This window comes from Papio anubis, chromosome 2, assembly GCF_008728515.1.
Source record: "Papio anubis isolate 15944 chromosome 2, Panubis1.0, whole genome shotgun sequence".
Taxonomy (NCBI): Eukaryota; Metazoa; Chordata; class Mammalia; order Primates; family Cercopithecidae; genus Papio; species Papio anubis.
The window spans coordinates 116,007,437-116,030,528 of record NC_044977.1 but is presented as its reverse complement, the minus strand read 5'-3'; the positions used below and the strand labels follow the sequence as shown (position 1 = coordinate 116,030,528).

General features: G+C 34.7%; 1 protein-coding gene across 10 annotated transcripts in view; it reads left to right on the top strand.

Moving 5' to 3' along the window:
- The window catches only part of NAALADL2 (N-acetylated alpha-linked acidic dipeptidase like 2), a 1,420,296-nt gene that overhangs the window by 443,994 nt on the left and 953,210 nt on the right, over window positions 1–23,092 (top strand). The window contains exon 1 of one of the 10 annotated variants that reach the window (XM_021933745.2): window positions 19,530–20,794. The exons of 8 other annotated variants lie outside the window; for them this stretch is intronic. In XM_021933745.2, coding sequence (XP_021789437.1) covers window positions 20,752–20,794 — 43 coding nt within the window. In that variant the 5' untranslated portion in view covers window positions 19,530–20,751. Of the gene's footprint in view, window positions 1–19,529; window positions 20,795–23,092 lie in introns of those variants that run through there. One more of the 10 variants, XM_009201342.4, reaches the window with a different exon arrangement.

Here is a 23,092-nt window from a genome sequence, read left to right as displayed (position 1 = left end):
CAGCTAATGTTGGAAGCATATCCTTCAGCCCTTGTCAAGCCTTCATATAACTGCAATCCTGGCAATATCTTAACTGTAACCTCATGACAGACTCCTAGCCAGAGTTACCCAGCTAAGTCATTCTCAGATTTCTGACAAACTGTGGGATAAAAGAGCACATATGGTATGATTCCACTCATATAAAATTCCAGAAAAGAGAAAACTAATACAGAATGCGGCAGAAGGGATATCAGTGTTGACTTGGGCCAGAGTTGGGGTGGGGGAAAGAATTAAGTGCAGAAGGGCACAAGATAGTTTTCTAGGGTGATGCAAATGTTCTATATCTTGAATGTTGTAGTAATTACAAGGGTGGATACATGTATCAAAACTCATCTAACAAAGCACTGAAAATTATTATTATTTTTTCTATTGAAATAAGGGTTACCTAAATAAAGAATAAGATTGCATGCCTTTTTATTCCCATTACCTGTGAAAGAGAGTATGGTAAACATTTTAAAAAATTGTTTTCTTACATTGCTACATATAAGTTTCTTTATATAACATAAGATTTTCAAACTTAATTTGGAAATTAACTGCTCAATAAAGTTCATTAACAATTTGAAATTCAAGTGATCAGTTCTAATATGCTAAATTTGATGGTAAGGATTTACTATTTATAAAATTTGTATATTTTCATTAGAAGACTTGTGTGTAGAAATTAGTAGAAAAGCCCTACTGACTTGATTATTAAAAAGACAAAAGTAATATGTTGAAATGTTTCAGAGGCTAGATGAGCCACCTGAAGTTAGCAGGATGGAACAGTGGATTAGACCCAGTAATGAACTAGGAAATGAATATCCCATCACTTTATATTTTATAAAAATTGTCCACAAAAACAAAAGTAGCTGAGAGCAAATAAGTCCAGAATTTGTGATGTTATAAAATGACCATTGAACGAGAAAGTAGAAAATGGTCTTAAAATTTTTCAATTTAATTTGCCTTCCAAGGGTCTTGATTTCATCTTTGATGAAATTTTAACTTTTTAATTTCATTAGAGGCCAGTAGTAATAATTCGATCTCAGTTAATTTCTTTTAACTACTGTGAACTTTAAATATTATAATTTTAGATTGACTACCAATTCAGGGGTAAATCATGAGTTTTCTCAGTTTTTAGGAAAAGAAAAGAAATTAGCAGCTCTCTCAAACTGGAAATCTGGTAATATATAAGACTGTGGAAGAAGGAAGAAAGAATACTAGAAATACCTGAAAATTAATAATCTCACTTATGCCCTTTCTTAATTTTATTGCAAATGCTTTGGGAGAAATAGGAAATATAATTATGATATTTTTCATTATTCTGTTATCAAATATTTATTGAACACTTATGAATCTGGCATATCTAACACCAACAACTAGGAAGTACTTTAAATGTGCACCCTAAGAGTCAGGAGATAGGATCATGTTTGCCCGCTATAGTTTTTAAAATGTTAAGGAAATAAAAATTAATTGATACCTTAAAATGTAGGGAGACTAAAATATTTTAGAAAAAGATTTGAAGGATATATGGGATAAATATTTAAAGTCAGCTTTAGCACAGGCATTTTTGTCTGTATTTTTAGATGTGCTTTTTCTTAAAGTTGTTCACATGTTGTGAGCTCCTCATTGCCCAAGAGAGTCAGACACCATATTTTTCAGTGTCATCCTGGGATTTTTTTAAATGTCATAGGTATCTCCCCATTCAGCCTATTATCTTGAAAAATGATCCAGAGAAGCTATGTTTATCACTCTTTCTTCATTTGTTCTCTGTCTTTATTTTCTCATTTTGTAAATCTGGCCAAGATAGGAAAGACAGCAGCCACTGACTTTACAGAAAAGTCTATTTTAAGAACTAGCTGCTTGGGGGAAGGCGGGATACTTTAATCCTTCATCTTTTCTTTAAAAATACTAGCTGGCAGGTAGTCAGCAGGAAAATAGAAGTGGAGCTTTCAGAAAGAAAACATTCACAGTAGAAAGTAGTGGCCCATTATGAGGTTGAACAAAAGTCATTCTCCTGGACTCATTTTTTAGGAAAGCATGTTATGCCACTTTGGCTTTATTTAAAAAAAAAAAAAAAAAAAAAAAAGAAGTAGAAAAGAAAGAAGAAAGAGAAAAAAGAAAAAGAAAAAGTAATAAAATATCGAAGAAAACCTAATGAGACAAAATGATAGACTATCCTTTTCTCAGATTCCCTACAGTTAATTTGTTATTGTTGGAACCTACTTTTCTTCATACTTCATGAATTGAAACCAAACCATGTAGTGTTAATTATAAGTTACTGTGAGAGTTACTGTGTTTATTCTGGACATGTTCATGTCTTGTTAATATTTTAAAATGTTAAGTGAAAAGAATAGAATGTTTCTGAAGATAAGAAGAAACCTCACCTTTTACCTCAGCTTCACCTTAGTACATTTGGCTCCCAATAGGTGTTAGAGAAAGCTGTTATCCCATGAACAGCTGTTAAATGTTTTCATTTAGTTAGTATTTGCCATCTTCCTGCATCACAGTTAGCATTAATTTTTTTTCTTTTTCAAAGCTATCATGAAGAAGCTGAAACTGGGAAAAGATTTTACCTCTCAGCATGAGTGACTCGGTTCTACTCGCAAACATTATTAGAGCTATATTAGATCACTCTGTGGCTGGAAAGGACACTTCTCTTTTCAGGGTTGATCATTTTATTTCAAGATGTTTTGAGGAAATAACTTTTTCTGTATGCCAGTTATACCATTTGAACATTTTCATTGCATTTTAAAAAATGATGAAGAGAAATCATCCTATTGTCTTAGTGTTCTTCTTAAACTTTCGTGTTCTAGGGTTTTATCTGTAGATTTTTAAGGTTTCGTTAAATTCCGAAAATGGTAAATTCATCAATCTATGCTTGCATCAGGCCATTAGCATGCATATTTCTCTCCTTTCATGTCTTCCTTAGCATTCTTCTTGAGGGGTTTTTGCCAGAATTTGTTAAACAGTTAATCGTTTTATGTTATTAGTCATATATCTGTGTATGTGTGTGAATGTGTGGGAAGCTTTTAATTGCTCTTCATTTTATATTTCCATGATCGTGTTAAATGTACATTCAAACTTTTTTTTTTGAGATGGAGTTTCACTTTTGTTGCCCAGGCTGGAGTGTAATGGTGCGATCTCAGCTCACCACAAACTCTGCCTGTTGGGTTCAAGCAATTCTCCTGCCTCAGCTTCCCGAGTAGCTGGGATTACAGGCATGCGCCACCACGCCTGGCTAATTTTGTATTTTTAGTAGAGACAGGGTTTCTTCGTGTTGGTCAGACTGGTCTCGAGCTCCTGACCTCAGGTGATCCACTCACCTCAGCCTCCCAAAGTGCTGAGATTTTAGGTGTGAGCCACTGCACCTGGCCACATTTAAACTTTTTAATGTTTTGCTTCAGATGATGCTTACATGGCTATCACGTCCCACTCTTTTTGGGAGACTGTATGAGAATATGACTTTTCGAGTCTGAAAAGTACTTTTGTGCTACTGGAACTTACAGTGGACTTACATGAAAGGAACTGAGATATTACGTTAAAATATTATGGCATTTAAGATTTCATGGGATCCTCATAAAAACATATGTCAATGTACACTCCAATTACAAGCTTGTCATAATGATCTTGTTACATACTTCTTTCAGAATTTGGAATAGTGTTATTCACAGCAGATAATTACAATGCTTTGTAGTTTCACTAGTTTCACTTCTACTTGACTTCCAACTTGGCACCTCTATATGTCTGTTATTATTATATGAATCATTTATACCTTAATTATGTAAACTTACCTACACACCTGTTTCTCTGTGTGTGTGTGTGTGTGTGTGTGTGTGTGTGTGTGTGTGTGTGTTAACAAATAATTCATATAGCTCCTTGGCTTATTTACTTAATAAAACTGCAGTGGAAAGATCATTGAAATTACAATATTTTCCTTGCCATCAATTATGGCTTATCTTGTTTCCTTGTTAATGGATACTCTTTACTACTGAGTTTCTTTCTTTATATTTTTTTAAATTTTAATTGATAAGTCATAATTTATCATATTTATGAGGTTCAATTTGATTTATTGATACATATGATAATCAAATCAGGGTATTTAGCATATCTATCACTTCATGAATTTATCATTTCTGTATAATAAGAGCATTCAAAAGCCTCTCTTTGAGCTATTTTGTAATACATTATACCTTATTGTTAATCATCATCACCCTACTGTACAATAGAGCATCAGAACTTATTTCTCCTAATAGTAATCTGGTACCATTTGACCAATCTCTTCCCATCTTCCCCTTCCTTCCCTAGTCTCTGTTAACCAGTGTTCTACTCCCTGCTTCCATTATAGCAACTTTTTTTTAAGATTCCACGTAATAGTGAGATCATGGAGTATTTGTCTTTTTGTGTCTCATCTTTTTTATGGCTAAATAGTATTCCACTGATTATATATACCATATTTTCTTTAAATATTCATCCTTTGTTTGACATGTGAGTTGATTCCATGTCTTGGCTATTGTGAATAGAGCTGCAGTAAACATGGGAGTTAAGATATATTTTCAACATACTAATTTCACTCTCTTTGGATATATACCCAGTAATGAGGTTGCAAGAACATATGGTAGTTCTATTGTTAATTTAATGAGGAACCTCTATAATGTTTTTCATCGTGCTCTATTAAACTATAATCCCAACAAAAATGTGTAAGCATTCCCTTTTCTCCATATCCTGTCCAACACTTTTGTTTGTCTTTTGGTAATAGCCATTCTAGCTAGAGTCAGGTGGTATCTTGTTGAGATTCTGATTAACATTTCCCTGATGAATAGTGATGTTGAGCTTTTTATTCATTTACCTTTGGACATTTGTATGTCTTCTTTTGAAAAGTGATAAGGTCTTTTGCTGATTTTAAAAACTGGGTTATTTTCTTGTTGTTGAGTTGTTTAAAGTCTTTATATGTTATGGATATTAACAATATGTCAGATGTAAAGTTTGCTAATATTTTCTCAAATTCTGCAGGTTGTCTCTTCACTCTTGTTTCCTTTGCTATGCAAAAGCTTTTCAGTTTGATGTAATTCAGTTTGTCTATTTTTGCGTTTGTTGCAGAGCTTTTGAGGTCTTATTTTACAAACCTTTGCCGTTCTCAATGTTGTAAAGCATTCACCTATGTTTTCTTCTAGTAGTTTCATAGTTTCAGATCTTACATGTATGTATTTAAACTATTTTTAGTTGATTTTTGTATATGGTGGGAAGAAGGGTTTTAGTCATATTCTCAGCACAATTTATTGAAGAGACTGGGTTTTCCCCAATTTGCACTATTGGTACCTGTGTTGAAAATCAGTTGGCTATAGGTAGGTGAATGTATTTCAAGGACTTCCATTCGTTTCATTGGTTTATGTATTTCATTTTTATGCTAGTGTCATTATGTTTAGGTTACTATAGCCTTGTAGTATATTTTGAAGTGAGGTAATGAGTGTGATACCTCCAGCTTTGTTCTTTATTTGTTCAGCATTTCTTTGGCTATTTGAGGTCTTTGTGGTTCCATATTTTTTTTAAATTTATTTTTCTATCTCTGTGAAATGTCATCAGTATTTTGATGGGAATTGCATTAATTCTGTGATCTCTTTGGCTGCAATTGGCATTATAACAATATTAATTCTTCCAGTCCATAAACATTGAATATGTCTTCACTCATTTGTATTTTCTTCAATTTATTTAATAAATGTTTTATAATTTTCAGTGGAGAGATCTTTTATTTCCTTAAGTTTATTTTCTTGATTTCTTTTTTAGATAGTTTGTTATTGGCATACAGAAATGCTACTGATTTTTTTGTGTTGATTTTGTATCCTGCAATTTTAATGAACTTGTTTATTAGTTCTAACAGGTTTTTTTTTTTTTTTTTTTTTTTTTTTTTTTTTTTTTTTTTTTGGTGCAGTCTTCAGGGTTTTTTGTATGTCAGGCTCTCCAGGGTATGAAACCTCCCCTATGCTGGCTGTCAGGCAGAAAGCTCTTTCTGTAGGTGGGGAAGTGGGGCTGCCTCCAGGCTAGTGACTCTTTGGAAAATGTGATGGTGTAAACAAAGATGAGTTCTAAGTTACTGTTTACAGCAACTGGGTTAATGGTATCACTGAGATCCAGAAGACAGAAGATACAATATGTTGGGTCAATATACCTAAGCACTGGGTTAATATACCTAAGCACTGGGCCAAGGACTGACTGAATGGCTGTGTAGGACTCTCTTCAGTGAGATGGACCACGTCCAAACTGGCTATTTTGTCATTGGTAGGCACATGAGAGTCTGGCAGTTGTGCAGGATTTCCTGTGTTCAAGTGGGCCATCTCTGGGCTGGCTCTCCTGCCAGGATGGGCTGAGTGGCTGCCCTGGCTGTCTCCAGTAGAGTGGGGCCACCTTCAGTCCTGCTGTCAGGACAAGGATGGGCACATGAGAGTTAGGTAGCTGAGGGAGGTTTTTTCCTAGGGAAGGCAGGGCACCTCCTGGCTGGCTATCTGGGGTTCTCTCTGGTGGGGCAAGGCCACTTCCCCTGGTGACTGTCATGCTGAGGACAGGTGCATGTGAAGCTTGACAACTTTACATTCTCTCCAACGAAGCAAGACCACCTCCATGCAGGTTTTCAGGCCAGGGCTGGGTGTGTTCAGGTCAAGCACTTAAGTGGGAGCTCATTTTGATGGGGCAAGGCCACCTCTAAGCAGGTTGTTGGGCCAGGGGTGGGCACATGTGGGCTAGTTTTCTGGGTGAGACTTCCCTGTTGTGTAGATCCACCTGCTTTTCTGGGGGATAGCGTGCCTCATGGTTTCAGCCATCAGGGTCTTGGTCATTACTTCCTAGGTTGCAGGAGGTAGGGGAATTGCTACTGCAGGCATGCATGTTAACTTAGTGGAACTAAGTAGTAGGATCTTAGGAATGCACGAGGTTGGTGGCCCTTGGCCCCCAGGGCAGGGTATATTGCACTTGTGAATCTAGTTTCAAGATGGCACCATGATGTATCAGCTTAGGTTGCCAGGGTAGAGCATACTATGGGGGTTTCTGTTCTGGAGCAATGTAGCCATATGGACTCCCAACAACTGTCCATAGTGGACTTGGGGCCTGTGAGGACTGGAGGACCCTCCTGTAACAATAAAACATGCCACTCACATCTGCAGCAGTGGTGGGGACCACCAAGGATCTCTAGCTTACCTTTTTGCTACAAGAATAAGCCCCCTTGACTCTAATCTGATCCCGCAGGAGAGATAGTGTGGCCAAGGCAGAATGCTTTGTTCTCCTCTCTATGTTGCTATACTAGGTTTCTGTGGTCCAGAGGGATTTTGTCATTTCCATGGTGCTTTGTAACATACTTCCTCAGTCACTGCAGTCAAACAGTAGTTGCAGTTATTTATTTATTGTATTGTTTCCTTTTTGTCAGAGGATGAGAGCCAAATAAGTCTAGTTAGCCTCTTGCTGACATCACTCTATGTCTCTGAAAGAGTTATTTTCCTTGTTCTCCAACAATATCAACTTTCTTAAAGTTTTGTATACAGCATCATAAAAAAAAATAGAGAATTAAAAGTTTAGTTAGTAGTATCTAAAGGATACTTTTATCCACAAGTCAATCCCAATGTAAAGCTCTGAGTAGGCCTTAATGTTTTTTGACTTTTGAAAACAATCACATGTATAGAAAAGTAAATATAATTATGTATATATGATATATTCTTAGATTTCTAATATTAAGTATGCTTGGGGACATCAGAGAAGCCTTTACAGAGGAGTTAAATGAGCTAAATGTTAATGAAGGGTTAGGAGTCAGCAGGATAAACAATTTTGCTGATAACATGTTGACATTATTGGGTAGGCTGTGGGGCCAATGAACATATGTGAGCAGGGAACTGGCATGATTGCTATGTTTTAGGAAGATCACTATAGCAGATATAGAGAGCATCGATTAGAGAGAAGAAAGATTGTATTTAGGGAATTGTTTTCCAGGCAAGAGATGACAATGACCTTACCTAGAGGAAATGGAAAGTTTAGGCAGTAGAGTTCAATGATAGTTAGGACACAGAATTTATCAAACCTAGTGACTCTGGAAAATGTGATGGTGGAAACAAAGATAAATTCTAAGTTTCTGTCTACAGCAGCTGGGTTAATGGTGTCACTGAGATCCAGAAGAGAGAAGATGCAATATGTTGGGTCAATATACCTAAGCACAAAATAATCTTGTTTAATCTGTCTCTATCCATTTTTCTTATATTGTATATGCCTTCCCCTACTCTCCTAGTTTACCTGTATATCTTATTTCTTGGAGAATTCACAAGTATTAAACATGCATGATCAAAAATCCCCAACCTGGTACCTCTTGGATACAAACAACCAACAAAAGTTCCAAATTTAAAGAAGAATATTTGCTCTATAAAATATTATAAAATGCCTGGTTCTAGTGCCGTATAACTCATAATATCATGTTGCAAACTTTATCACTCTTATCCTATTGACGACTTTATTTTAATCAAGAAATAAACTTTTTAAAAATAGGCTAAACTCAGAAAATTTTGTGTGCCATTAGTTCCCAACAGTTGAACATGTTTGTCTGATTTTAGATGGCTGGCCAGGATTGGGAAATTTTGTTGGAGTGATAGTGAGATAGTGAGAGACTAAACCATCTTATTACTTGCCTGACACTATGTTGAACTTAAATATTATCTCATTTGATTCTTTCAAAAACTGTTAGTTAGCACCATTTTATAGATGATGAAACAGACTGAAACAGTTTAAACAACTGGAGTAGAACTAGATGGGAACTAGGTTAGCTTTACTCTAAAATGCATGCAATAAATGCCAATCAGAGTATGTATTTGAAAAAAAAAAAAAAGCACATCTATCTATTTCTTGGAACTATAATTTCAAAGACCCACTCAGGTAGCTGAGCATAGAATTTTTCTTCAACTCTTTGAATTTTTGACATACTAGATCCATACTAGATCTCTGTGGAGCACATATTTTTGATCTTTGCTCTAATAATGTCTTGAATGATTATGTATCTAAGTATTCTAACTCTCTTCTCTTACTTTTTTTTTTTTTTTTTTTTTTTTTTACTTCTTCACTCTCCTTTTATTTTCTCTACATGATATCCATGGTTAAAATCTATCGTTTCAATCAAGTTATTTTGCTCTCCCTGTGCTATGCTATTTGTTAAAAAACAATTAAGTGCCAAGGTTGTGTAATTCAATGCATTTGTAACATTTTATATACCAAAGTTTCCATGTTTTACGACATGTAATGCCAACATTCATGCTTTGAAAACCACTTTATAATTTTCTTCAAATTTTCACAAATGTCTTCCTTTGCAAATCAGAACTAAATAATAATAATAATTACTTCAGTAACTGACCTTATAAGTTGAACCTGCAAAATTAGTTTCTTTCCCTTGAGTAGTTTATAAGTGATATTCTCCAACTGAATGATAAATGATAGTATTTGAAATATTCTCTTTTGCCCACTTTCTTTTTGAAATCACTTAGGAGTGGGATTTTTGGAAACATGAATAGGTGATGTAGTTGAATATAATGTTTACTATTGTGTCATATAAGTTTCTTAAAAATGCACTCAGTAATTTTTACAGAAATGGTTCAAAATGCATATAGAGGACTCATTCACTGTGAGCCTTTCAAGTTTCTGAAAATCTTCATGATAATTTTTATAATTATGTCAGTTTCATTTTCACAGCTTTTCAGTGAAGTTCACCAATGCTTTATGTTTTTGGTGTGTGTGTGTGTGTGTGTGTGTGTGTGTGTGTGTGTGTTTTAAACTACAGTCATGCGTCACTTAACAATGGGGATACATTCTGAGAAACATATCTTAAGTTATTTTGTTGTTGTGTGAACATCATAGAGTGTACTTCATAGAGCAAACATTATAGAGTATAAAAATCTAGAGGTTATAGCTTACTACAATCCTAAGTTATACAGTATAGCTTATTGAACATGTAGTCGATATGGTATAGCCTGTTGTTCCTAGGCTATAAACCCATAGAGCCTGTTACTATACTGAATACTGCAAGCAATTGGAACACAATAGTAAGTATTTGTATATTTCAACACATCTAAACATGGAAAAGGTACAGAAAAATATGACATAAAAGATTAGAAATGGTACATTTGTATAGGACCTTACCATGAATGGATCTTGCAGAATTGGAAGTTGCTCTGAGTGAGTCAGTAAGTGTGTGGTGAGTGAATGCAAAGAACTAGGATGTTACTGTACACTACTATGGACTTTATAAACACTGTAAACTTAAGCCTACATTTATAAAACATATTTTTCTTTCATCGACAATAAGTTAATCTTAATTGACTCTTTTACACTTTACAAACCTTTTATTATTTTCTTATTATTTTGTAATAACATTCAGCTTAAAACACATTGTACAGCTGTACAAAAACATTTTCTCTTTGTATATTCCTATTCTATATGCTTTTTTCTATTTTTAATACTTTCTTAAAATTTTCTTTTTTTTTTTTTTTTTTTTGAGGCGGAGTCTTCACTCTGTCGCCCAGGTTGGAGTGCAGTGGCACCATCTCAGCTCACTGCAAGCTCCGCCTCCCGGGTTCACGCCATTCTCCTGCCTCAGCCTCCCGAGTAGCTGGGACTACAGGCGCCCGCCACCGCGCCTGGCTAATTTTTTGTATTTTAGTAGAGACGGGGTTTCACCGTGTTAGCCAGGATGGTTTCGATCTCCTGACCTCGTGATCCGCCCACCTCGGCCTCCCAAAGTGCAGGGATTACAGGCGTGAGCCACCGCGCCCGGCCCAAAATTTTCAATTTTTTTGTTAAAAATGAAAATGTGTTGGGGGTGGTGGCTCACACCTGTAGGCCCAGCACTTTGGGAGGCCGAGGAGGGCAGATCACAAGATCAGGAGTTTCAGACCAGTCCTGCCAACATGGTGAAACCCTGTCTCTACTAAAAGTACAAAAATTAGCTGGACATGGTGGCGGGTGTCTGTAATCCCAGCCACTCGGGAGGCTAAGGCAGGAGAATTGCTTGAATCTGGGAGGCGGAGGTTGCAATGAGCCGAGATCGCGCCACTGCACTCCAGCCTGGGTGACAGAGTGAGACTCTGACTCAAATAAATAAATAAATAAATAAATAAATAAATAAATAAGAAAAAAAAAAGATGCAAACACACACATTAGCCTAGGCCTACACAAGGTTAGGATCATCATTATCATTGCCTCCTACCTCCACATCTTGTCCTGCTGTATTGTCTATTTCTTAAAAATTGTTGTACCTATTATTTTTGATTGGTTTGTCTTTTAATCTTCTTACTAAAGACATAAGTATTTTACACACAACATTTAAAGCATTACAGTATTTTGTATTTCTCTGTCACTTACCTTTACCGGTGAGTTTTTATACCTTCAGATAATTTATTGTTGATTGCTAACATACATTTATTTCAGAGTGAAGAATTTCCTTAGCATTTTCTGTAACACAGGCCTGGTGTTTACAAAATACCTCAGCTTTTGTTTGCTGGGAAAGTATTTCTCCCTCACGTTTGAAGGGTAATTGTGCTGGATATAATATTCTAGGTTGGAAGTATTTTTTTTCCTTCAGCACTTGGAATATTTCATCCTACTCTAGCCTATCCTGTAAGATTTCCACTGGGATGTCTGCTGCCAGACATATCAGAGCTCCTTTATATGTTACTTGTCTCTTTTTCTGCTTTTATATTAAATATCCTTTCAGATTAAAAACAAAAACGAGATCCAGTTAAATGCTACCAACAAGAAACTCACCTCACATATAAAGACACAGATAGACTGAAAATGAAGGGATAGAAAATATATGCAATGCAAATAGAAAACAAAAAAGAGGATTATATTTGTTAGATAAAATAGATTTCAAGACAAAAACTGTAAGAAGAGACAAAGAAGATATTGTATAATGATAAATAGGTAAATTAAGCAGGAGGATTAAACAATTGTAAATATTCATGCTGTGAATGCTAGAGCACCCAGATGCATAAAGCAAACATTATTGGAGCTAGATAGGGGCCCCAGTACAATAATAGCTGAGGACTTCAACACACCATTTTCAACATTGGACATATCATCCAGATAAGAAATCAACAAATAAACATGGAACCTAATTTATAGATCAAGTGGACCTAATAGACATTTACATAATATTTCATCAAAAAATGCAGAATGCACATTCTTCTCCTAAACACATGGAACATTCTCAGTGATAGACCATACATTAGTCCACTAAACATGTCTTAATTTTTTTTTTAAACTGAAATTATATCAAGTATCTTTTCTGACTACAGTGGAATTAAACTAGAAATTTGTAACCAGAGAAACTTTGTAAACTCTACAAACACATAAAAATTAAACATTATGCTCCTGAATGACTACTGGATCATTAGAGAAGTTAAGAAGGAAGTTTTTTCAATTCTAGAAGCAAATGAAAATGGACACATGACATACCAAAACCAATATGACACTGCAAAAGCAGTAGTAAGAGAGGGAAACTTAGAGCAATAAATGCCTTCATCAAAAGTACAGCTTCCAATAAACAACCTAATGATTCATCTTAAAGAAGGAGAAATGCAAGTGCAACCAAACTCAGTGTTAGAAGAAGAAAAGAAATAATAAATATCTGAGCAGAAGTAAATGGGATTGAAACAAAGACAATATAAAAGCAAGGAAGCACAAAGGTTTTGGGGGATAGAAAAACAAAAGTGAAAAAAAACTTCAGCCAGACCAAAAAAAAAAAAAAAAAAAAACAGAGAGACGACCTAAATAAATAAAATCAGAGTTGAAAAGGAGACATTACAACTGATAGCTAAGAAATTCAAAAGATTGTTTGGAGCAACTATACTATGAGCAACTATATGCCAATAAATTGGAACACCTAGAAGAAATGAATAAATTCCTAGACACGTCCAACTAACCAGGAATGAACCATGAATAAATTTATATCTGGAACAGACCAATAATAAATAACGGGACCAAATCTGTAATAAAAAGCCTCCTATTAAGGAAAAGCTGAGGAGCTGATGGCTTCACTGGAGAATTCTATTAAACACTTAAAGTAGAACTAATACCAGTCCTACTCACACTATTTTAAAAAACTTAGGAGGAGGGAATAATTTCAAACTCTTTCTACAAGGCCAGTATTATCCTGATACCAAAACCAGGCAAAGAAAAAACAAAAAATATAACTACATGCTACTATTTCTGATGATCATAGATTCCAAAATCCTCAATGAAATATTAGGAAACTGAATTCAAGAACACATTAAAAAAATCACGTATCAAGAACAAGTGGGATTCATCCCAGGGATGCAAGGATGGTTCAATGTATGCAAATCAATCATGTGATACATTACTTTAAGAGAATAAAGGAGAAAATCTGTATGATCATTTTGATAGATGCCAAAAAAGTACTTGGTAAAATTCAACATACCTTCATGATAAAAATTCTTAGAAATAACTTGGGTATAGAAGGAACAAACCTCAACATGATAACTACCTTTCAAAACAGAACCACAGCTAGTATTATGCCAAATGGGAAAAACTGAAAGCCTTTTTTCTAAGATCCAGAACAAGAGAATGATGCCCACTTTCACCACTTTTATTTCACTTAGTAGTGGAAGTCCTTGCCAGAACGATTAGACAAGAGAAATAAAGGGCATCCAAATAGGAAAATAATTAAAAATATCCTTCCTTGCAGATGTTATAACCATATATTTAGAAAAACCTAAATACTCCACCAAAAAAAAATTGGAACTGATAAACAAATTTAGTAAAGTTGAAGGACAAAAAGTTAACATACAAATTCAGTGGCATTTCTATGTCAGCAAAGAACTATCTAAAAATAAACCGAAAAAGTAATCCTATTTACCATAGCTATAGGTAAAATTAAATACCTTGGAATAAACTTAACTAAAGAAGTGAAATATCTCTATAAAAAACTATAAAATATTGATGAGAGAAATTGAAGAGGACACAAAAACATGGAAAGGTATTCCATATTTATAGATTGGAAGAATCAACATGGTTAAAATGTCTATACTACCCAAAGTAATCTACAGATTCAATGCAATCTGCATGAAAACACCAACGAAATCCTTCAGAGAAATGGAAAAACCAATCCTAAAATTTATACAGAACTACAGAAGACTGAGAATAGCCAAAGCTATCCTGATCAGAAAGAACAAAGCTGGAGTCATAACATTACCTTACTTCAAATAATACTATAAGGGTACAGTAACAGCATGGAACTGGCATAAAAATGGATGCATAGACAGTGGAACAGAATAAACAAAACCCAGGGATAAATCCATACATATACCACGAACTGATTTTTGACAAAGGTGCCAAGAACGTAAATTGGGGAAAAGACAGTCTCCAAAGAATGGTGCTGGAGAAACTGGATATCAATATGCATAAAAATTAAACTATACTTATCTCTCATCATGTTCAAAAATCAAATCAAAATTGATTAAAGACTTACATCTGGCAGGGCGCAGTGGCTCATGCCTGTAATCCCAGCACTTTGGGAGGCCAAGGTGGGTAGATCACGAAGTCAGGAAATCGAGACCACCCTGGCCAACATGGTGAAACCAGTCTCTACCAAAAAAAAAAAAAAAAAAGCTGGGCATGGTGGCGGGTGCCTGTAGTCCCAGCTACTCGGGAGGCTGAGGCAGGAAAATCCTTGCAAGGCTGCAGTGAGCCGAGATCACACCACTGTGCTCCAGCCTGGCCACAGAGTGAGACTCTGTCCCCCCCTCCCCCCCCAAAAAAAGAGAGAGACTTACACCTAAGATCTTAAACCATGAAATTGCAAAAAGAAAATTTTGGAAAATGCTCTAGGAAATGGGTCTGGGCAAGGTTTCTTGAGTAAAACCTCAAAAGCAGAGGCAACCAAAGCAAAAATAGACAAATGGGATCACATCAAATTAAAAACCTTCTGCAGAGCAAAGGAAACAATCTACAAAGTGAAGACACAACCTACAGAATGAGAGAAAATATTTGGAAGCTATTCATCTGAAGATTAATAATCAAAATATATAAAGAGCCGTAAAAACTGAATAGCAATACAAAATAATCTGTTTTAAAAATGGGCCAAAAATCTGAATAGACATTTTGCAAAAGAAGATATAAAAATAGCCAACAGGTGTATGAAAAAATGCTCATCATCACTAATCATCAGAGAAATGCAAATCAAACCTACAATGATGTAACCTCTCAACCCAGTTAAAATGGCTATTATCAAAGAGATTGGCAATAATGGATGCTGGTGTGGATGTGGAGAATGGGTAACCCCCATAAACTATTATTGGGAATGTAAATTATTATAGACACTGTGGAAAACAGTATGGAAGTTCCTCAAAAAAAGCAAAAATAGAACTACCATATGGTCCAGCTATCTCACTGCTGGGTGTATATCCAAAAGAAAGGAAATCAATATCAAAGATTTATTTGAACTTTTGTGTTTATTGCTGCACTATTTACAATAGCCAAGATATGGAATCAATCTAAGTGTCCACCAACAGATGAATGAATAAATGAAATATAGTACTTATACATAATAGAGTATTATTCAACCATAAAAGCGAATGAAATCGTATCTTTTGCAGCTACATGGATGGAACTGGAGGCCATGATGTTAAATGAAATGAACCAGGCACAGAAAGATAAATATTGCATGTTCTCACTCACGGAGACATACGAAAAATAATTTGAACTTGTGGAGATAGAGAATAGAATGAAGATTACTAGAGGATGCGAAAGGTAGTAGAGAGAAAGGGATAAACGGGATGGTTAATGGGTACAAAACTACAGTTAGATAGAAGGAATAAGATCTAGTGTTTGGTAGCACAATAGGGTGACTGTAGTTAATACTTTATTGTACATTTCAAAATCATTAAGAGTGAAATTGTAATGATTTTAACACAAAAATTATAAATACTAGATGTGACTGATACCCCAATTATGCTAATATCATTACACATTATTTTCTTGTACCAAAATATCACTTTTACCACGTATATAGGTACAACCATTGTGTATCCATAATAATTAAGGATAACATGTTTTAAAAACAAAAATGACAAAAAACTTTAAAAGAATAAAATAACAATAAAAGTATAGTATACTAAATACATAACACAGTATCATTGTTTTTATTATCAAATATTGTGTACTGTACATAATTGTATTTGCTATGCTTTTTTTTTTTTTTTTTTTTTTGAGACGGAGTTTCCCCTTGTTGCCCAGGCTGAAGTGTAGTGGCATGATCTCAGCTCACTCGCTGCAACCTCTGCCTCCCAGGTTCAAGTGATTCTCCTGCTTCAGCCTCCCAAGTAGCTGGGACTACAGGCTCCCGCCACCACACCTAGCTAATTTTTGTAGTTTTTTAGTAGTTTTAGTAGAGATGGCATTTCACCAGGTTGCCCAGGCTGATCTTGAACCTCAGGTGATCCACCTGCCATGGCCTCCCAAAGTGCTAGGATTACAGGCATGAGTCACTGTGCCGGGCTTGTACTATACTTTTACATGAGTGACAGCTTAGTGGCTATTTTTATATCAATATCAACACAAAACATGTGAGGAATGTCTTATGCAAGACATTTTGACAGCTATGATGTTATGACAGCTATGACATTATGACAGCCACGACATTATGACAGCCACAGCATCCCTAGGTGATAGGAAATTTTTGACTTCATTATAATCTTTTGGGACCACCTTTGTTTTTGCAGTCCACCATTGATTGAAACATCATTATTCAGTGCATGACGATTGTGTATTAACTTTGTATTCTCTTTCATTTCTTATCCTGGTTTTGACTTTTATTTTGGAAATTCTCATAATTGCCATCATTTCTTATATCCTTCTAACTCTTAATGTTTTGCTCTTGCAGGTAAAACTCCCTACTTTCCTTCATCACTTTTCACTTTTAAGCTTTAATTTGTTACTTTTCCCTCCTGAAAATTTTCTATCATCTTCTTTGCTACTCTGTGTCTTTCTTTTCTTTGAGACTCTTTTATTTACCCTTTCTGATGATGGTAATTTTATTCATTTTCATAAAATTCGTTGAAGGCTCAATGTGTGCTAGGAACTGGGCTAGGTGCCATGAACATGATGAATACTTAAAGTGTCTTTGGCATAACAGATTGCAAGGAGAGAAATACACACACACATGTGTATAATATATCTCTCACATATATGAAAGAGATGTATATATATATGTATATATACATATACATGACTATATACATATATATGCACATATGAGAGACAGAAGTAAGAGAGAGAGTGACAGGTTCTCAGTCTGTCACTCAGGCTAGAATGCAGTGGTATGATCATAGCTCATTGCAACCTGAAACTTCTGGACTCCAGCAATCCTTTCACCTCAGTCTCTTGAGTAGCTGTACTACAGGCACAGCTAATTTTTGAGTAGCTGTACATCATGCCCAGCTAATTTTTGTAGTGTTTGTTCACACAGGATTTTGCTATGTTGACCAGGGTGGTCTTGAACTCTTGGGCTTAAGCGTCCACTCACCTCAGCCTCCCAAAGTGCTGGGATTACAGGCGTGAGCTCCTGTGCCCAGTCTGAGAAATAATTAAGAAATACAGTAGTTTTCCCTAATCTATACTTTGGCTTTCCACAATTTGTTCTCAATGATCATCGTGGTCCAAGAATATTGAATGGAAAATTTTAGAAACAATAAATAAGTGTAAAATTGTGCATCATTCTGAGTGGCATGATGAGATCTCATTCTGTCCTGCCCAGGATGTGAATCATCCGTCTATCCAGTTTATTCACACTGTAGATGCCTATTAGTCACTTAGGATCCATCTCAGTTAACAGAGGGACTTTCATGGTATTTTGGTGTGTGTTTTCATCTCTAATGTTACTTAATAATGGTCCCAAAATGCAAGAGTCATGATGCCAGCAATTCAGATATGCCAGAGAGAAGCTGTAAAGTGCTTTCTTTAAGTGAAAAGATGAAAGTTTTGAGTTAATAAGGAAAGAAAAGAAAATTATGTTGAGGTTTCCAAGATCTACTGTAAGAACATATCTTCTATTTGTAAAATTGTGAAGAAGGAAAGAGAAATCTGTGCTAGTGTAGCTGTCACACCTCAGACTGCAAAAGTTACAGCCATGGTGTGTGATAATTGCTTAGTTAAGATGTAAAAGGCATTCCATTTGTGGGTGGAAGACATGAACACAAATGTGTTCTGATTGATGTCATTTGGGTTTGGTACTGTATGTGGTTCAAGCATCCACTAAGGATCTTGGAATGTATTCCCCTGAGGTTAAGGGGGCCTACTCTACGTATAGTGTAATGTGATAAGAGCCATGGTGAAAGGAAAAGTTTAGAATTGTTAACGGGCATCTGGGAGCACAACGAAAGGACCTCAACTCAGACTGAATTCAAGAAGAATTTCTGCATATGAATTCCACAAAAGGGAGGTGAAGAAGTTTTCTAGGCATGTACAAAACTCACCAGGTATATTAAAAAAAAAATGTCCTGGAGTACATTTTCCAGGCATGCACAAAGACCCAGAAAGGAGAAAGAAAATGTGTGTGTGCATGGCACTTCATTAGTATTGCAACTAGTTCAGTTCTACTGAATCAGTATATATGTTACTTTCTATGAAGTTGCAACCTTTTGACCTTTTTGGTGTTCATATTTTTATGGATTTTGTTATTGTTTAAGAATAGGACTTCTCTATTCTACTTTATTGTAATTTACCACATGCTATAATTCAGCTCATAGATAATGGGTGCTTTATAAATGTTATTGACTAATTTCAGTGCCTGGGGCAGGTCTGTAAATACATTTCCAGGTTTGTCATAATGAGTAAGGATTGATATATATGTTGGTCCTTTTAAGGGGAAGTAAGAATGTGATGATTACAGTGTTTTATTGGCAAACATTGAAGTTACTCTTGGTAAAGTATGTAGCATTTTATATATCTATCTCTCTCTATATATATGAAAAGGGATATTCTATTCTGGAACAAACCACAACCTGGATTTTAAATCAGAGGCTCCTGACATTATAAAGATAGAATGGGTTATCAATGGTCCAGCCCCTCATATTACAGATGAAGAAACCAAGACTTAGAGAGGTAATAAATGAAAGAGACAACTCTCAGTTGTGATCAGAACTTTTTAATGTCATGTTTGCCTTTATTTCTAATATTTTTGAGAAAAACTTCTGTTGTTTGCCATTTCTGTTCTTTACACAACTTAATCAACTTTTACATTAGTAAATTTTTACATTAGTAAACTAGCATACATAGTATTAATATATAGATTTTTTCAAATTAAAAAGCAAAGGACTATAAAGAAAGGAGTTTGAGCTTCATATACATATATATACATATATGTATAACTATAGCCAATATATAAATTAGCTGTAGTTAGATTAATAAAAAATATGTTTTGTGTATTATAAATTTGAATATAATATATAATTGTTACTATATATATTAAACATATAATATATAATGTATAAAGTATTAATATATATGAATATAAATATATATTTATATTTATTCATTTATTTACTAGTCTAACTACAGCCAAAGTTAAAGATTTCTAGAGGGAGGAAAGTGGAGATTGTTTTTTATTCTAGGTGTCTTATGGGGGACAAAGCTTAAATAAATTGCCTTAATTCTGTGATATCTTTCCTTTCTCACATGCAAATGAATATTTAAAGATACATCTCCAATTTGTTGCTCTTGTTTGCTGGAAATTATTTTTGTTGAGTCACAACAGTTAATCTAGGTTAATATTCACCATGTTTCTATTAAAAACGCAAACACTAGTCTCCTTTTACAAATGAGGACCTTGAGGCATTTCAAGATTAGGTTGAACTGTTTCTTTAAGGTCTCTCAGTTAATAAGTAGCATAACTGATGTCAGTACATGGTCTGGGATATCAGTGCTACAGTTCAACATTCATTCCGCTCATCAGAACAATAAGAGGGAGAGAAGGAAGAAGAAGAAGGGAAAGGAAGAGGAAAATTAGAAATTGCTTTTGTTTATTCTCCATTATTCAGTGTTTAGCACAGCCATACATTATTGTTTTCAATCTTCATACTAATCATACATACTTAATACATACTAGATATTATTCTATTTTACAGTTTAGGAAACTAAGTTTCAAAGATGTTATATTCTTTGCTTACAGTCACACAGCAAGTATTAGAGATACTCCAAAACTTGTCTTTACACTGCTGCACGAAACTGACTCTGAGCTGTTCCTCATTTCCCTATGGTTTAAAAAAAAAAATGTTGTATAATATACTTTAAATTTGATTTCTGTAGGAAGAGTAGATTAAAAACACTCAAAAACAAAGAAACCAAAGTCTGACTGTGAAGCATGGTGTACTGGTAATATCAATGCTCTTTTAGGGGAAAATATAAATATGTTTCTGGACTAAAGTGAAAGTGGAGAATTAAAAGTTGATATCAAAACAGAAACAAAGCAATGTTTTATGAAGTACACTTTCATAGCCATACAGTGGATCAAAAGATATGATCTCACTTCATAGTAAAACAGGTCCTGCAAGCCCAGGTAACTCAGGAAGCAGAATGGTAATTATTCACAGAAGAAAGCAGGTAGTATACTGTTACAATACTACAGTAGAAAATCAGAAGGTCACAGAGCTTGCAGGGTAGGTGACAGGACTTGAAACTGCTTGGCCCTCTTTAAAAAGAAATAATAAAATGGGAGAGACTGAAGCAACTTTACCTAACATATCTTTGCAAGGTAAGTACCAACAGCCTATGAAATGTTCACGATCAGAAACTTAAGCCGTGTTGATTACAAAGTCTGTGTGTTTGTGTGTGTGCACACACGCATCCCTGCATGCGTGTTCAGGTGCCCTGACCCTGTTTTTAAGGTGTTTTTTGCGAGTGAGAAAAGAGGTGGAGATTGTTGATTCAGAGGAAGCATGTTTTCTTAATTGTTTACAAAGACTCAGGCAACACAGATTCACAAATTTGTTGGAGGGTATGGAATGCTTTAGCCTTAATCCCCAGTATAATGTTGAAGAAATGGTATAACCAACTTTCAGTGCATTTTCATGTTGGACCTTTTCCGACATTAACAGAAACTTGATTTTTGTCTCTACCTGTGGAATGTTTATTGGTAATTAAGTTTTGCCGTCTCTGGGGTTTACCAGCTAAATTTCCTTGTAATTAATATAACCATTTTTTTTTAAGGTAGAAAACGGGGTCAGGGGAGAGCCTATCAGTTTGGAGACTGTGATTTATTTCACAGGTGTTACTTAATCACATACCTTTGTCCTTTGAAAGGATTGGCTTTGTTGACATTGGCTTGACTAGGCATCTCTGGTTAGAGGCTTGTTAACAGAAACAAATTTAAGGCTACTCACATACCACATTTTTGAGTAAGAAAAGTTATTTCTTAAAGAATAAAAAGAAATTAGATATTGGGCCTAATCCATATTTTTTATAGACTTCTAGAACACCATGAAGTCACATAGATCTGCATGATCCTAAAAATATTCACCTATTTTATAGTTAAATTATTGTATTTTTCTTTCATTTCTTTAATCTTTATGTAGCCTGCTTAAGAATCCCAGAATCTTTTTTTATCTCTGCATATTTCCTAAAAATCTTTCTTGAAATACTGTGTAAAATGCTACTCTGAAGCATTTTTAATTTAAAAGATTAATTTTAAAAGTCATGTAATAAATTCTATTCAAGAAAAACAATAAGGTAAAAGGATCATTTCACATAATGAAAATAATTTATTTCTATGTGTCTTATGGTCAAATGGTATTATGTACAAGATTATAACATATTTCTTATTTATCTCTAATATTTTTCCTTGTATATAGGAAGCATCTAGGTTGTTACAGTTGTTCATATGATAATGATTTTACATAAAATATTTATTACGGTTTGGCAACCACCTAAATAGCCTATCCTAGGCTGTGTGGGTACATCACCTGTCTATTCAGGGGTCAAAATAAACTAAGGAGTAACCAGACCTCTCTCCACTTCCCTCATGATCCCTCTTTGTGTTAGGATCATGAGTAATATTTTTTAATTGAATCCCAGATTGTGTATACATTTTGTTTTTGTTTCTTTTTCTCTGGTGCTTTGTATGTATATTATGTTTCTGGTAGTACATATGTTTCACTGTGTAGGGATAGCCTTCCCTTTCCCCTATCCATATATATGTATAAAAATACAATTATTTTCAGAATTATTAATCAGAAAACCATGCATAAAATTTAACATAAGTGCTATAGTAAATAATTTGAATGGTGTGCTTTAAGTTCAAGAACAACGTGCCTAATCTGTAAACCTTTTGCAGTTGGGGAAAACTTGTGAAATCAGTTGTATACTAGGATGTTTTTGTTTGTATACTCTGAAAACTTTTCAACAAAAATTTATATTATCTTCTGATCTTATTGGTGTTTAAATGTGTCCTTGGTAGGTCTGTAAATATTTCAGATCTATCTTCTTGGAGTGTTGAAATCCTTCCCTACCAGTTATATTTGCATTAAGATTCTTAAGAGCACCTATTAATCAAGTGAGAGTTAAAAAGAACTGAAGGTAGTTCAGTTGTTGGTTTCATTTCTGGATTTCTCTCCATTATAAAGGCAATGGAATGCCTTAACATTTTCCTGTTGTCTGGGTGATACCCTGTCCAAAATCTGAAATTGAGTTTCAAAATGACCAAAGTGAATGAAAAGTTATTTTCTAATGTTCCAATTTCACCTTTGACTTAATGGCATTTATAAAAAGTTCTGAGATTCTTTCAAATAATACTGATTCTCAGCTCCACTTACAAACAGATGTTGTTCAGTGGAAATAACTATGTTAAAATAATATGTTTTGTATATTAAACATGTGGATGACTTACGTGTTTTGACTATGAGGATAATATATTATGTAGATTATCACTGGAACTCCATCAGGTGCTTTGAATAATGATTTTCTAAGGCTATGCATCTAGATTTTCTAGATTCACTGAATGATCTCTAATTACAATTTGAAAGGCTAACCACAGATATTGTCAATGATTATTCAT